Below are 13,003 nucleotides of genomic sequence, written 5' to 3' on the forward strand. Positions count from 1 at the left end.
CAAAACTAGTTGCTCTCAGATGGACCTCAGAACAGTGGTAATTAACCAGGGGTCAATTAACTAGGAATTTAGACCAAAGCGTTGCAGTTTCACTTTATATATACACACCACAAATAAATGATTTCCATGTGAAAAGAACTACAAAGCATGATATAGCTCCTTTAGGCTCAGGTTTTAAGAAGATTGAGACAACTACAAAGCATGATATAGCTCCTTTAGGCTTAAAGAAAACTGAGACATTAAAAATAACGAGACAAGAGGCAGGGGATTGGTTTCCTAGGCGAATATCATGATTCACTTTTATTAAAAGCATCATAGCTACAAGTCATCATATATGATGTCTCAAAAAAAACAAAAACAAAGAAAAAATACACAAACCAAAAAAGAAAAAAGGAAAAAAAACAAAAACATTTACATGGTATGTCTGTAAACTTCAAGGCTAGATAAGAATTTTGAGGTAATGCTCTTCAGCTTGCTGGCTAAAAGTAACAAAATGTCCTTTTTTTTTCAAGAAAAGTAGCTAAGTAATAAAGGTACCTGATTAACTTTACTCTTTAACACCAGTGCATCAACAGGAAAAGAGTGAGACAAAAATTGATTGCAGTACTTATTTGTCCTCATTTACAGTTTGCTTCTCTACTCATACGACACTTGTGGTTATTCATGGGGTGAGCGTGTTGGGAGAGTGATGTTGGAACATTCAAAAGCTGCCTCGGTTATTGCTGACTCAGCGTTACAGAGGAGAACCGGGATCTTCGTGGCGGGGCGGCGGCGGCGGCGGGGGGGGTCGACCTCCGACTCGCTTCTCTCCCTGGCCGCAGCGCTTTGTGTTTTAATGTACTTTTAAATATTTGAACCACTTGCAGCACTTTTTTCTTCTCCGACACTAGAACTGGCCTTTTTTGTTTTTTTGGAGGAGGGGGCACCACTCGTGCTTTCAAGTATTTAAAAACTTAGCGAGCAGAGTTGAATTACATGTAGAAACTTCCTGTCTCAGTCCTGTTTGTGTGGCCAGGCCTGGTGTCAGTGTATGTGACTAAAAGCAACAGTCTTTATAGAGAGGACGACTACAGGGAGCAGCGCTCCGTCTGGAGCTACCGGGAACACCAAGCAAGTTTAGAGCAACACGTCGCGGGGCAGCAACCGGGAAAGAAAAAAATAAAATATCTCATGTGCCCCCCTTTTTAAAAAAAGGACTAACCTGAAAACATCACATCCCTGTTTGGACCGCCGCTCCAAATTCATTCACGAAGGCCCCCTTTCTCTGCACAGGGGCGGCTGGGTTTTTGGCAGCATGAAGCGGACTGGTCAGAAAGGCCGGACCCGGCGGCAGGACCCAGCCCGCCCGGCACCCCCCCCGCCCCCCGCCACCAAAAAAAAAATAAGCAGCCGCCTCCCCAAAAAGAACAGAGACGCCAATTTGGATGTGGCAGTAGGACAGACTCCAGGCTGGTTTTCAGTGTGGGACTGGGTTTAACAGTATCGATTCAGCGTGCACCGAGCGCACGCCTACAGTCAATAAGAGGAAAGGAAAGACAGGAGAAACAGTCACGTGACCTATGAGGGGTTAGTGTGTAGTGGTAGCCTCCTGAATGCGTGTGCTGCTCTTCATCAAGTATACGCCTGGATGTTAGAGAGAAAGAGAGAGAGAGAGAGAGAGAGAGAGAGAGTCTGGTTCGTTTTCCTCATCAGAGTCTACCTGGTCTGATATGTGAGAACTTAAAACAACATCTGCTCCAGAACAGAGCAGCTCTAGCGATTCGTTTTGCAGCAGCGTTATCAGACAGACAGCAGGATGAGCCGTAATGCTGTTTTTTTTTTTTTTTTTGTTTTGTTTTTTTTTTCCTGACTATTTCTTGAGAACTGACGCCAGAAGAAGCTTCTTCTGGTTTGGATGAGACGCTGCCGAAGACAACAAATCGGTCCGGACAAAAGGAAGAGGGGAGGCATAAATGACTGGAGAGCTGAAAGCAGCAATAATAATAATAATATTAATTAGAACAATAGTATTACTGGAAACATGTGAAGTCCTATTGGTGGAAAAAGGAAAGAGGCGGGCGCAGAGTTCACGGCTGGCGCCGCCCGCAGAGAAGGAAACAGTCTTTGAAGAAGAGGATTTTTCCCTGACTACACTATCGATCAGAGAGATTTAACTTAATACAAACACACCTCGTCCTCTCTGACGCATAGTAAATACACCTGGTCAAACGACAAAAAAGCAAAATAGAAATCGTCAACAAAAGCCAAAAGGAAAAACAAAAACGAGCTTGGTAATAGTTTGGATATTTCTGTTGGAGGCGTGTAAACGTGCAACAGAGGGAGGAAATGTTCAAGGCCAGTCAGTTTGTTTGTTTTCCGCTTCAGTCACTCGCTCCGTTCTGAGGAGACGCTGCCGACTCCTCCGCCGCTTCTCCCATCCCTCCTTCCTCTTTCTGCTCCGCAAAGTCCGTCTCCTCGCCCTCCTCCTCTTCGTCGTCCTCCTCCTCCTCTCCTGCAGCCTTCCCAGCGTCCCTCTTCTCCTCCTCCTCCTCCTCTCTTGGGGGGTTGGGGGTGGAGCCGCTCTCCCCCAGCGCCCCGGCCATGGCGCTCTGCAGTTCGGCGAGGGAGGCGGTGGGGAAGCCCGGCAGGCTGAGCCCGGCGAGGCCCGGAGGGAGGAACATGGAGGGGTAGAGGAGGCCGGGGGCCATGGTGGAGAGGAGGAAGGGGTTGAACGCCAGCGAGTTGGCCGACATGCCGGCGGCCGACATGCCGGCGGCGGCCAGCAGGGCGGCGGCGTCGCCGTTGATGGAGACGTCAGCTGGAGCCTCGGCGGCGGCCATCTTGGCCGCGCCGCTCACGTCTCCGGCTGATTTCTCTGACTTTTCTGAAGCAGCCTCGCCCTCCATCTTCCTCTTCTTGCCCTTTTTTACACCATCCTCATCTCCCTCCGCCTCTTCGTCCTCGTCCTCCTCCCCCATCTCGTCTCCATCTTCTCCCGCCTCCTTCTCCTCTCCCTCTCTCTTTCTCTTGGCCGTCTCCTCCCCGTTTCCTCCCTCTGCCTCCGATGTCCCGTTGGTGTTTCCGGACGAGGCGCTGGACGCAGCAGCAGCCGCTGCCAGGTTGCCTCCAAACAGCCCGCCCAGACTGAACATGTTGGGGATGGCGGCGGCCATGTTGGGCAGGCCTCCCATGCCGGGGATCATGAGGGGCAGCATGGAGGCGGCGGCGGCGTTGGCAGCGGACTGCTTGGGGTCAGCATGAGGGAAGGCCATCAGACCGGCAGCCAACTGGAGAGACTGGAGGCTCTGCAGAGACGACAGGTCCATCCCTCCAAACAGGCTGTTCAGCAGCAGAGGGTTGATTCCTCCTGCAGACACACGTGTTGTCAAAGCTGAGCTCTGGAACAGCGGCTAGCATCTCTAACGGCGGCGGACAGTGAACGTTACGAGCAGAGGTGCGTACCTGCAGATGAAGCGGCTGAAGCCAGGGACGCCTGCGCGGCCTGGGCTGCCGCTGCAGCCTGGGCGGCGGCCGCCGCCTTTGCTATCTCAGATTTGGGTCGCCGCCCTCGACGACGGACCCCTTCCTCTCTGACCACAGGGCCGGTCAGGAGGCGGTCAAACATGGCTTCTGGGAGGAAACCCTGTGAGGTGGAGGAGTGTTTGTGGTTAGAATGGAGCTCAGGACGACCTCAGGATGCTGGAGCCGAATGGACAGGAAGGACTCACCGACTGTTTGACGATGTCTGTCCAATCAGGAGCGATGGAGAACTCTGGGTTCTCCAGTAACCACCTGGGAAGCTCCTTCATTGGTGGAGCCATGGCCCCGCCCATCTAAAAAAACAGGAAGCGGTGATAAATGAGAGGGAAACAAACAAATGTTTAATCTTGACCAACCAGAGTCATCCTCTGCCGTCATGCGTTACCTTTTAACTTCACCGTCATCTACTCACACATAAAATCTCCCCAAATGCATTTAAGTTTGTCGATTCATTGGAAAGGAAAGTTTAATGTGTGCTGTTGCTGCCGTTGTCTTTACCTTACGTCCATTTCGTCTGTTGACCACAGGGACTCGCTCGTCCCCGGTCAGCGTGTTGATGTCGATCTTGTTGGGATTTCGACAGCGATGGCGCTTCTGCTTGGGCTTAGAGAACTGAGACAACAGCACCTCCTCGTTCTTCTGCAAAGGTGAGAACAGACGTGTCTCTGACGTGCAGCACGGTTAGGAGAGCAGGTAAAGGTGAGCAAGACGAGGAAAGGACACTTACTGGTGTGAATCCTGTCATGTCCATGGTGTATGTGGGGTGCTGTCTCAGCCACTCTCCAAGGTCTTTGCTGGAAACTGGTGCCTCCTCCTCCTCCATGCTGCCTGAGGCCAGAGAGCGGGCGTTGGGGCTCTGCTCAGGGACAGCGATTGGTCTGTGGGATTGGGGGGCAGCATCCTGAACCCCCTCCACGCCTGAAATCTTTGTCCCATCAGAATCCTCCTGGAGACGAAGGAGGACGATAGGTTTAGTGTGGCTCAGAGGCACGCGTGTCCGTAGAACAGGGGTGTCAAACATACGGCCCGCGGGCCGGATCCGGCCCGACGAACAATTTAGTCCGGCCCTGTGGCTAAATGCATTATCATTATTGAAAATTTTTTTTTCCAGTGTCCTGTCTGGCAATGTGGCAATAAGATGCCACAAAGAGCTCATCAGATTTGACTTTCACAAGTGGACAAGATAAAAGGAAGAGAATGATAAAACAATTATTGAAAAAAACATGTACTTTGTTTAATTGAAAATATGTAGTTCCTATATTGTCCACGAGGGGCGCTGTGTTTTATTTAGCAGATTAAGCTTCAGGTGTGGAAAAATTTAAATCATTTCTTAATTTTTACCTTTTTGATGTATTTTGTCATGCATACAAAAAAATTTAAATAAATGTTTTTCAACATTGTACAATCACTGTGATCAGTTCTTATGCATAATGCACAAGTAAATGTTTAACTGAGTAAAAGTATTGTTGAAATTGCACATACTTTTCTTAAAAACGCTGAGGTTATTCATAATATATTGTGTAAAAGTGAAATTAACTTAATATAAAAATCAACAAGTCCACATTTATTAGTTCTATTTAATCTTGCAATGAGTTAACTCGTGTGGCCCTCTTGAGATCAGATTAAGCTGAATGCGGCCCCTAAACCAGAATGAGTTTGACACCCCTGCCGTAGAACATCACAGATCTCATACGTACCCCTCCTGCCCTCTTGTTGCCCATGAACAGCAGCTCCAGGCCCTCCACATTTTTCCTGCGGCCCCGCCTCCTCCTCATGATGGGCAGGTCGGCGTCCAATGAGCCGTTGGCTCGGTGTCCGGAGGGCGGGACTTGCTGGAGCAAATCCATCTGGGCTTTGAGGGAAGGGTTGGTCATCAAGGCACTGGGGAAGCCAGCCAATGAGGGCGAAGCCTTGTGGTGATGGTGCACACCCTGATGGCAGAGCTTCAGTAAATCAACATGAAGACTACCAGCAGCTGGAGAGGAGACAGAAAACGGAGCTGTGGGCACCTTGGTGAGGTCTATGGCCTGGTTCTGAGACTCCGCCGCCGCGTGGCTCTCTCTCAGCTGAGCCACCATCTCCATCAAGTTGCGCCTCTTCGCTGCTCTTTCGGCCTCGATCTCGATCTTCTTCCTCCTCCTCCTCCTCTGTCGGGGCACCGTCAAGCTCAGGGCGTCCTCCTGCAGCAGCAGGCCAACACTCGCTCTACTCAGTATCCAACAGAGTAACATCCGCACAGACAGGGCAGAGGAGCCCTGCTAGAAGGGTGTTTTATATGGTCAGCACTCACATGAACCTGTGGAGACAGCGTCTTGTCTTCCCCCCCGCTGTAAGGCGTGTGGATACCAGCCATGGTCAGCTTGGCCAGGCTCCGCCTCTGCAGAGGACTCTCGCTCACCATGGCCACGGCGGCTGCTGCTGCTGATGCGGTGGAGCCGTGACCCGGCAACAGGTTGCCAGGGAAGTCGAAGATGTGGCGTCTGTTGACGGGCCACTTGCCCTTCAGGACGGCCTCGCAAATGTTGTCCAGCCTGTTGATCATCACTCGATCCTGAGCAGCGGAGAGAAGAAACAGGCTAGTCAGTTTATGAACACAGGACCTTTATCACATGCTGACAATGGAGAGTTAACATCTTTTTTAGAACTTCAAAACACACTTTTATATGTAGGACAACAGGAACAAGCTAATTGTTTATCATCTGCTGTTAATAATCATCTGTTAAGTCTTTGGGTAAACGTCTCTGATCACTCTCTCGTATCGTTCTGCAACAGAAACTCCAGTTTCTGCAGGTTTTACAGCAGATGTTTCTAAAAATGCGCCAAGAAATCGACCGGATGTCCTAGAGCTCGAATGGCAGGTCAGAAACTCAGAAATCCAATTTTATTTACTCAGCCAGATTCAAAAATACAGCGGGGGATGTAAGAATGGGAACTTTTTAAAACAAAACTGTATTTTCTGACCTTTAAAGACATATTTTTGATCCATTCAGGCTGAGAGAAAGAGCAAGACTCTGAGCAGATAACAGGAAGGGTTGCAGAAACGTTTCATGCTAGTTTTGTACACGTTGGCAGACTATTGGTAATTTGAAAGTTAATCTAAGGAGCTACATTCTCTAGGGAATACCCAGAGAACAGGGATCAGAGTAAAGCTAAATGGCACATAATAATAATATAAGATGCTAAACACCGTCTAAACGGTTCATAATCACCTGATCTATGTTTTATAATAGTGAAACCAGGTTTTACTGCAGATTCTCTCACCAAGATCATGAGATATTCTCACCAACACGAGACAACTTTTTATTATTAAGATGAACTACTTGAAGGGTTAGAAGTTTCTTAGAACTAGATTAATAAACCATTCCTTAGTGTTTGCCTGAGCATCCCTGAAACAAATGTTGGGCAGATGTCGGGTGCCTGATAATCATTCCCTAGTTATAGACTCACCTTAGGCCAGAAGGAGAAGGCGTAGGCGCGGTCCTGCATGGCGTGCAGCACGGAGGTTTCCTGCAGCTCGTCGGGACAGAACTCGTCTCTGGTCTCGTCCCGGACGGACGTGCTCAGGGAAGCGATGCTCTCCTCGTCAAAGTTCTTCTGCCCGGCGCTCGCTGCAGGGAGAGAAATAAAAGTCACATTGCGAAAGGCTTCATTTAAAAAAAGATGTTCTGAATTGTCATCGGGGGATCCAAACTCATTTTATTCTCTTTTCCTGGAACTAATGCTCATTAAGACTCTGAGGAGTCACGAGGGGGAACACCAGAAATAGTGTTGGGGTCAGCGGTGACGAGGGCCAGAAAGGCACCTAAATAAAAGCAAAGCAGGGATGGTGGAAGTACCTTCAGCCTGGGAAGACTTCTCTGATTTGTCGTCTTCATCCAGCCTCTCCTCCTCTTCCTCCTCGGGGCTTTTCTCCGTTTCCGCAGACTTGGGAGATTTCAGAGGTTCTGAAGTGTCCTTCTCCTCGCCGTCCTCCTCCTCCTCCGCAGCCTTGGGGCCAACCTGTGCTTTAGCCGAGGAGTCTGGGAGCTCAGAGCGAGGCTCGTTCTCGTTGCTCAGCTCAGACTCAGGACTTGTGCTGCTCTTCTGCTTCGTCAGGTCGTGCTGTTGGTCATCCGTCGTCGGGCTTTCTGCTTTTACTTCCTGATCCTCTTTTTCAACCTTTGGCGGAACGGCGTCCGTTTCGACCTTCATCGGTGAAGCGGACGCCTCGTCCTTGTCTTCCTCGGCGCCGCCCTGACTTCCCTTTTGCTCCAGGGCTTCGGTCTTCACACGTGGACTATCGCTGCCGTCTCCTTCCTCTGCTCCCATTTTCACCTCCGCTTCTGCTTTCTCGTCCTCCGTCTTTATATCCTTCCCTTCTTCCTCCTCCTCCTTAGCGGCGTCCACAGCCATTCTTGCGGCGGCGGCAGCGCTCTCCAGCTCGGCAGCTGTGAGGAGCGGAGCCGAGGCCGTTTCTGCGGGCCCCATCCCGGCTCTGCAGAGTTCTCCGAGGGCGGCGGCGCCAGGCCCTCGCTGGCTGGTGAAGCGCTGGTGGGCCTCCAGGAAGCCCAGGGTGGGGTCGTTGAGGATGTGATAATCTGTGCGACTGACGCCGTGCTTGGAGGCCCCCAGGAGGAGGTCGCGGTCGTGGCGTCCGCACTCCCACCACTCGGGCAGGTCAGGGGAGGGCTGGCAGAGCTTGAGGCGCTCGGACAGCAGCTGGTGAGGAAGGACCTGCTCCCTGATGCGGCGCAGCAGCTCGATGCGGTACAGGGTGCGGGAGGCACGCTCCTCTGTGATGGGGTCGATGATCAGGGTCGGGTCTGGCAGTTCTGGGAGAGATCACAAGCAGAACAGCCCATAAGTTTCATGAATTGTTACCATCTCCTTTCAGTTCCTTTCATTATAACCACAAACTCTGAGGTATTTTATCACGACATCACGTGACAAAGCAACACAAAGAAGCGCTTAATTACGAACCGAGAGGAGAATGATGCAATGTTTTCAACAGATTTTACTAATAGATTTTAATTCAATGGAAATAAATATTCCTAACCGTAACTGAAGGATGATTTGCAGAACCAAATCTAGAGCTGCACCTTTTTTACAGTACCAGCTTTTTACATGTAGAGGCCGACACTTACTGCCCATTCTTCTGCATAAAAATAGCTGTCAGATTGGATGGATCCTGGATTTTCAGGTCTTGCTACATATTCTCAGTTGGGTTTAGGTTTGGGGCCGTTCAAACACACAAATATGGTTTAATCTAAGCTTTTCTGGCGTGGCTCTGGTTTATACTGAGGGTTGTGTTGCTAGAACATGAACCTAGTCTCCAGCAGCCTCTAACAGCTCGTCCTCCAGGACGGCCCTGTACTTCACTTCACTTCATCGTCCTGTTAACTCTCAGACGCTCCTCTGTTTCTGCTGAAGAGACGCTGCCAACACAGAGTTTCACCTCAGGCTGCTTTCATGGTGGGAAGCCACACATGGCCTTTGGCATGTTGGGCAAACAGGTACGTTTAAAAAATAAATAATTAAAAACCTAAGACGTCTTTGCGACATCCAGCACATGACTTTTGGCAAACTTGAATTTCTTTTTGCCACTCTTGAATAAAGGCCAGAGCTGTGATTTGCACAACTTCTAATCGTGCTTTTACAGCTTCTTACTCAGAAGTAGATCTCTGCAGCTCCTCCAGAGTCACCATGGGTCTTTGGCTGCTTCTCTAATAGTGCCTCATATGGCGGACCCATCATTCTAGGCGGGCCACGTTCTGGCAGGTTTGCAGCTGTGCCATTCTTTGTATTTTTGGATAATAAAACTACTTTGGTGACTTCTGAGGGCAACTGGTTGCTCTGGATTTTTTTGTAAGATACAAACCAACACCCACAGATGTTTCAGATAAACCCATTACAGTTTGTGGTTATAATGTGAAAAGGTTCAGAGATCATGGCCACTGCTCTAAGGTGTGTTATGGTCAGTAAGTACCTGTCTCCGTCTTGACCTGCATTCTGCAGACCCGTTTGCACATGGCAATGAACGAGTAGTAATATTTCTCCAAGCTCTCGTCCGTTTTCTTGTCCAGGCGGGCAAACGCTCTGAACTGTGTCCAGTCAAACTTCTGACGCTGCGTGTCAAAGACGACTCCAAAGGTGGAGACCACACGGTAGAAATCTGCCTCCTCGCGGCGCGTCCATCTGAGAAAGAGAGACCAGGGCAAATATCCCCATGAGGCATTGATGGACTGCGAGTCATTTTAAAACGGTCTCTAAGCGTTTTATCGTCTCTAAATGTTGAATATAACCGTACCTTTGTCTCCTCTCTCTATAATATAGGGACCCATCAGACATCAGGGAGCCGGCCGTCATCACCGGTGAAGCCTCTGGCAGGAACTGGCCGCCTTTGGCAAAATAAGCACTTCCTTTAGCCAAATATGGGCTTCCTTCTGTCATGAACACCCCCGTGGCATCCTGGATGTACGTCGTTCCTCCGCCCGCTTCAGGAACCATGGCGATGGATGGCAGGAACTCCCTGCGTCGGCGGCGGCGGCCATCGGGTCTGTTGAGCGCCTCCTGACGGAGCTGCTCTCTACGGTTGGAGCGCTGGTAAGCCGTGATCAGACGCCGCAGCCTGGCTGTCAGGGCCGAGGCCGCGGGCCAATAAAGGCGCTCGCTGGAGCCAGAAGCTCCGCCCACAGAGGGTACAGTTTGCCCGTTTTCACCCGATTTGACTACAACAAAGGAAAAAGACTTGATGTATTCAAACTGCTGTCATAAAATAAGTTAATAAACCCTGATTTTCTACGTCAGCTTATATTCCATGTAGGCTGGATGTGGTTCAGCACTGTAACTGTGACAAACTTGGACATTTGGGCCAATTTGCGTCAATTTACTGCATTATATAAAACGATAGTCTAATTAAGTTCTATCAAGTAGGGCTGGGCAATATATTGAGATTTTTTTTAAAGATATATAAGATGATACTATATTGTTTATATGGAGATGGTCCGTGTTGCGTTATATTTATACTTTTATGTATTCCAGTAGGTTATTTTTCAGCTGTTTCACATATTTATCTACAGTTGCTTGTTAAAATTTGTGCCTGTGAGACATTTGGGATAAAGCTTTGATTCTGAGATAATTTTTTTAGTATTGTATGAAAAGAAAAACGGAGATAAATATCGTATATCGGGATTCAGCCTGAAAATATGGAGATATTAGTTTTGGTCCATATTGTCCAGCCTTACTATAATTCTGAGTGGTTTATTTCTCACCAGGAGTATCTTTCTTTGTTTCTTCGTTTAGAATAACTCTATATTAGTTGGACCCAGGAGCTAAAAGCTAATGATTCATCTGCAAAGTCTCTAAAGTTGGGGATGATTGGTGGAAATATTGATGTCACTTTAGCCTGTTTCAAGCACATTAAACTATTTAGATAACATTCTTGATGACATATTTAAGGCACACAAACTCAAACAGGTAATTTACACATTACATGGAAATGTTAAAGCCTCATTTTTTAGTTTTTAACTGGGTATTAACACGTTTTATATAAACATATCGTCTTTAGCTTCGGGTTGTGAAACTAGCACCTATTTTTTTCTCCCAGTGTAGTTTTACTATATTTGGAGTATGTTTAATATTTATGCTTTTTATTTTTTTAATCTATAAATTTACTTTATTTTCTATGCTTTTTGAATTAGTTTCAGTGTTAGAAGAATAAGATTCCTGTATAAACGTTTAAACTATGGTCAACATTACCATATAAATAATATTCATTAACTTCTGAGTAACTGACTGCCCAAAATGTTTTTTTATAGTAAAGTATTCCCATAAACTGATGTGATTTTTGTTCATATTTGACACGTTATGCAGAAGGACGCTTTTCGCTTGGCTCCTCTCAGCCTAGCTGTTAGCTCGACCATCTGGGACCAACTAATATGGATTCCTACTCAATGAAGACGTAAAGCGTCGTCTACTGCGGGGAACATATTAACAGCTCATAAGCTTTTACCAGAACAACACGTAAAAAATCCCAAAGCATCCCTTTAACTGTGATGACTTGGAACAAGGAGGGAAAAAAAATCCCTACGGTTTCAGCCAACCTTCACAGTTCACTGGGATATTTTTACTGACGTGCGTTAAAATGTTTAATTTTATTCAGTTTATAATGTCCGTTGTTTTTACCGTCGGTCTCGCCTTCAACTGCGTCGTCTTTGTCATCCAGTGGAGAGTTGGTGAAATCGTCCAAGTCATCTTTAAACGGCATTCTCATCGGTTTGTACTCCGGATCCTCATCCTCCCTGAAGAGTTAAAGGAACAACCAAGACATTTATTTTATTTTAAACGGAGCGCATATCTCACTACGCAGCATCATTATGTGTTACTACAGAGCGGATAATATCAGAAAGTAGAAAATATCAGAAAGTAGCGCAGTACAAAGCCTCATATTCAGCCTACACAAAAACAAACGAGGACAAAACTCAGAAAAACGTGTATAAATAAGCTGTGGAGAGTACAGGGCTGCCTTTTGGTCACCGAGGCCTGCTGTCTTACCCCTCAACACCATCTGCCATCATGTCAGCGCCCCTCTGCTCAGCGGCAATCGCTTTGGCGTCTGGCATGCCCACTCGCTCCAAGAAGCACAGGGCAGGGTCGGCACGCATGGAGTTGTACTTCTCATAGCCTGAAGAGAGAGAAAACGAAGGATGAGAAAGGCGACCAGCGGTCTGAACGCGTGGCGGAGGCTGCGGTCTGGGTATGGACGCGTTAGCGGCGCCTGTTTGCTTCACAGATATTTTAACCGAGGCTGAGGGCAAACTCCTGAAAAGAAGTCGTGCTTTCTAGCTCAGTGTTCAACAGACGGAGCGCTGTGCAGGCAAACACATGCACACGCGGCGTCCATATTAAATGAAGGAAAGAGGGGGGGAAAAAGCAGCAGCAGAAGGGCAGACCCCAGGAGCCAGCTGCTGACAATACCCGGCCTGCATGCGTGTGCGTGTGTGTACACACCCGCCTCTGCTCTACATGCGTGCGTACGGATCCAAGTGAGCCTGCAGGTGCTTATTTGTGTCAGAGAGAGGGAGGGAGGGCGAGCAAGAGAGGAAGAGGAGTAAACCGTGTGTGTGTGTGTGTGATGGAGTCCTGTGAAAGTGAGCTACTGTGAGAAACTCGGCGTGTTTGTCCGTTAGGAGCATTCAGGCAGAAAAGATTAGAACGTGCAGATCCTACTGAGACGCATCAGGAAGTACAGGAGAGGGGGAAGAAACGCGGGGAATGTGAGGGGGGGGATGAATATCGGGAGGAAAAAAAGGGGAGAGGACGGGAGGAGGAGCCGAGGAAAACAAGCACGCCATCTCTCTTTAACCTTTTATTCATCTCTCCTCTCTCTCTCTCCATCAAATTTCCATTAGCAGGATGTAAGGCATCGCTCCTAACCGTCGCTCTGTCTCCCTCTCGCAGCCCCGCGCCCGCAGCCAAACGTTAATCATCGGGGCCTTTATAGGCC

General features: G+C 48.4%; 1 protein-coding gene across 1 annotated transcript in view; it reads right to left on the minus strand.

Moving 5' to 3' along the window:
- Nucleotides 1–268: 268 nt before the first annotated feature.
- The window catches only part of chd7 (chromodomain helicase DNA binding protein 7), a 92,886-nt gene continuing 80,151 nt past the window's right edge, over nt 269–13,003 (minus strand). The window contains exons 28-41 of the mRNA XM_012882796.3: nt 12,052–12,181; nt 11,683–11,798; nt 9,806–10,226; nt 9,485–9,693; nt 7,356–8,330; nt 6,967–7,127; nt 5,810–6,070; nt 5,529–5,699; nt 5,217–5,450; nt 4,247–4,465; nt 4,018–4,158; nt 3,708–3,812; nt 3,442–3,622; nt 269–3,346 (exon numbers count right to left, since the gene is read on the minus strand). Coding sequence (XP_012738250.2) covers nt 2,361–3,346; nt 3,442–3,622; nt 3,708–3,812; nt 4,018–4,158; nt 4,247–4,465; nt 5,217–5,450; nt 5,529–5,699; nt 5,810–6,070; nt 6,967–7,127; nt 7,356–8,330; nt 9,485–9,693; nt 9,806–10,226; nt 11,683–11,798; nt 12,052–12,181 — 4,310 coding nt within the window. The 3' untranslated portion in view covers nt 269–2,360. The remainder of the gene's footprint in view (nt 3,347–3,441; nt 3,623–3,707; nt 3,813–4,017; nt 4,159–4,246; nt 4,466–5,216; nt 5,451–5,528; nt 5,700–5,809; nt 6,071–6,966; nt 7,128–7,355; nt 8,331–9,484; nt 9,694–9,805; nt 10,227–11,682; nt 11,799–12,051; nt 12,182–13,003) is intronic.

Source organism: Fundulus heteroclitus, unplaced genomic scaffold (genome assembly GCF_011125445.2).
Source record: "Fundulus heteroclitus isolate FHET01 unplaced genomic scaffold, MU-UCD_Fhet_4.1 scaffold_94, whole genome shotgun sequence".
Lineage (NCBI taxonomy): Eukaryota > Metazoa > Chordata > Actinopteri > Cyprinodontiformes > Fundulidae > Fundulus > Fundulus heteroclitus.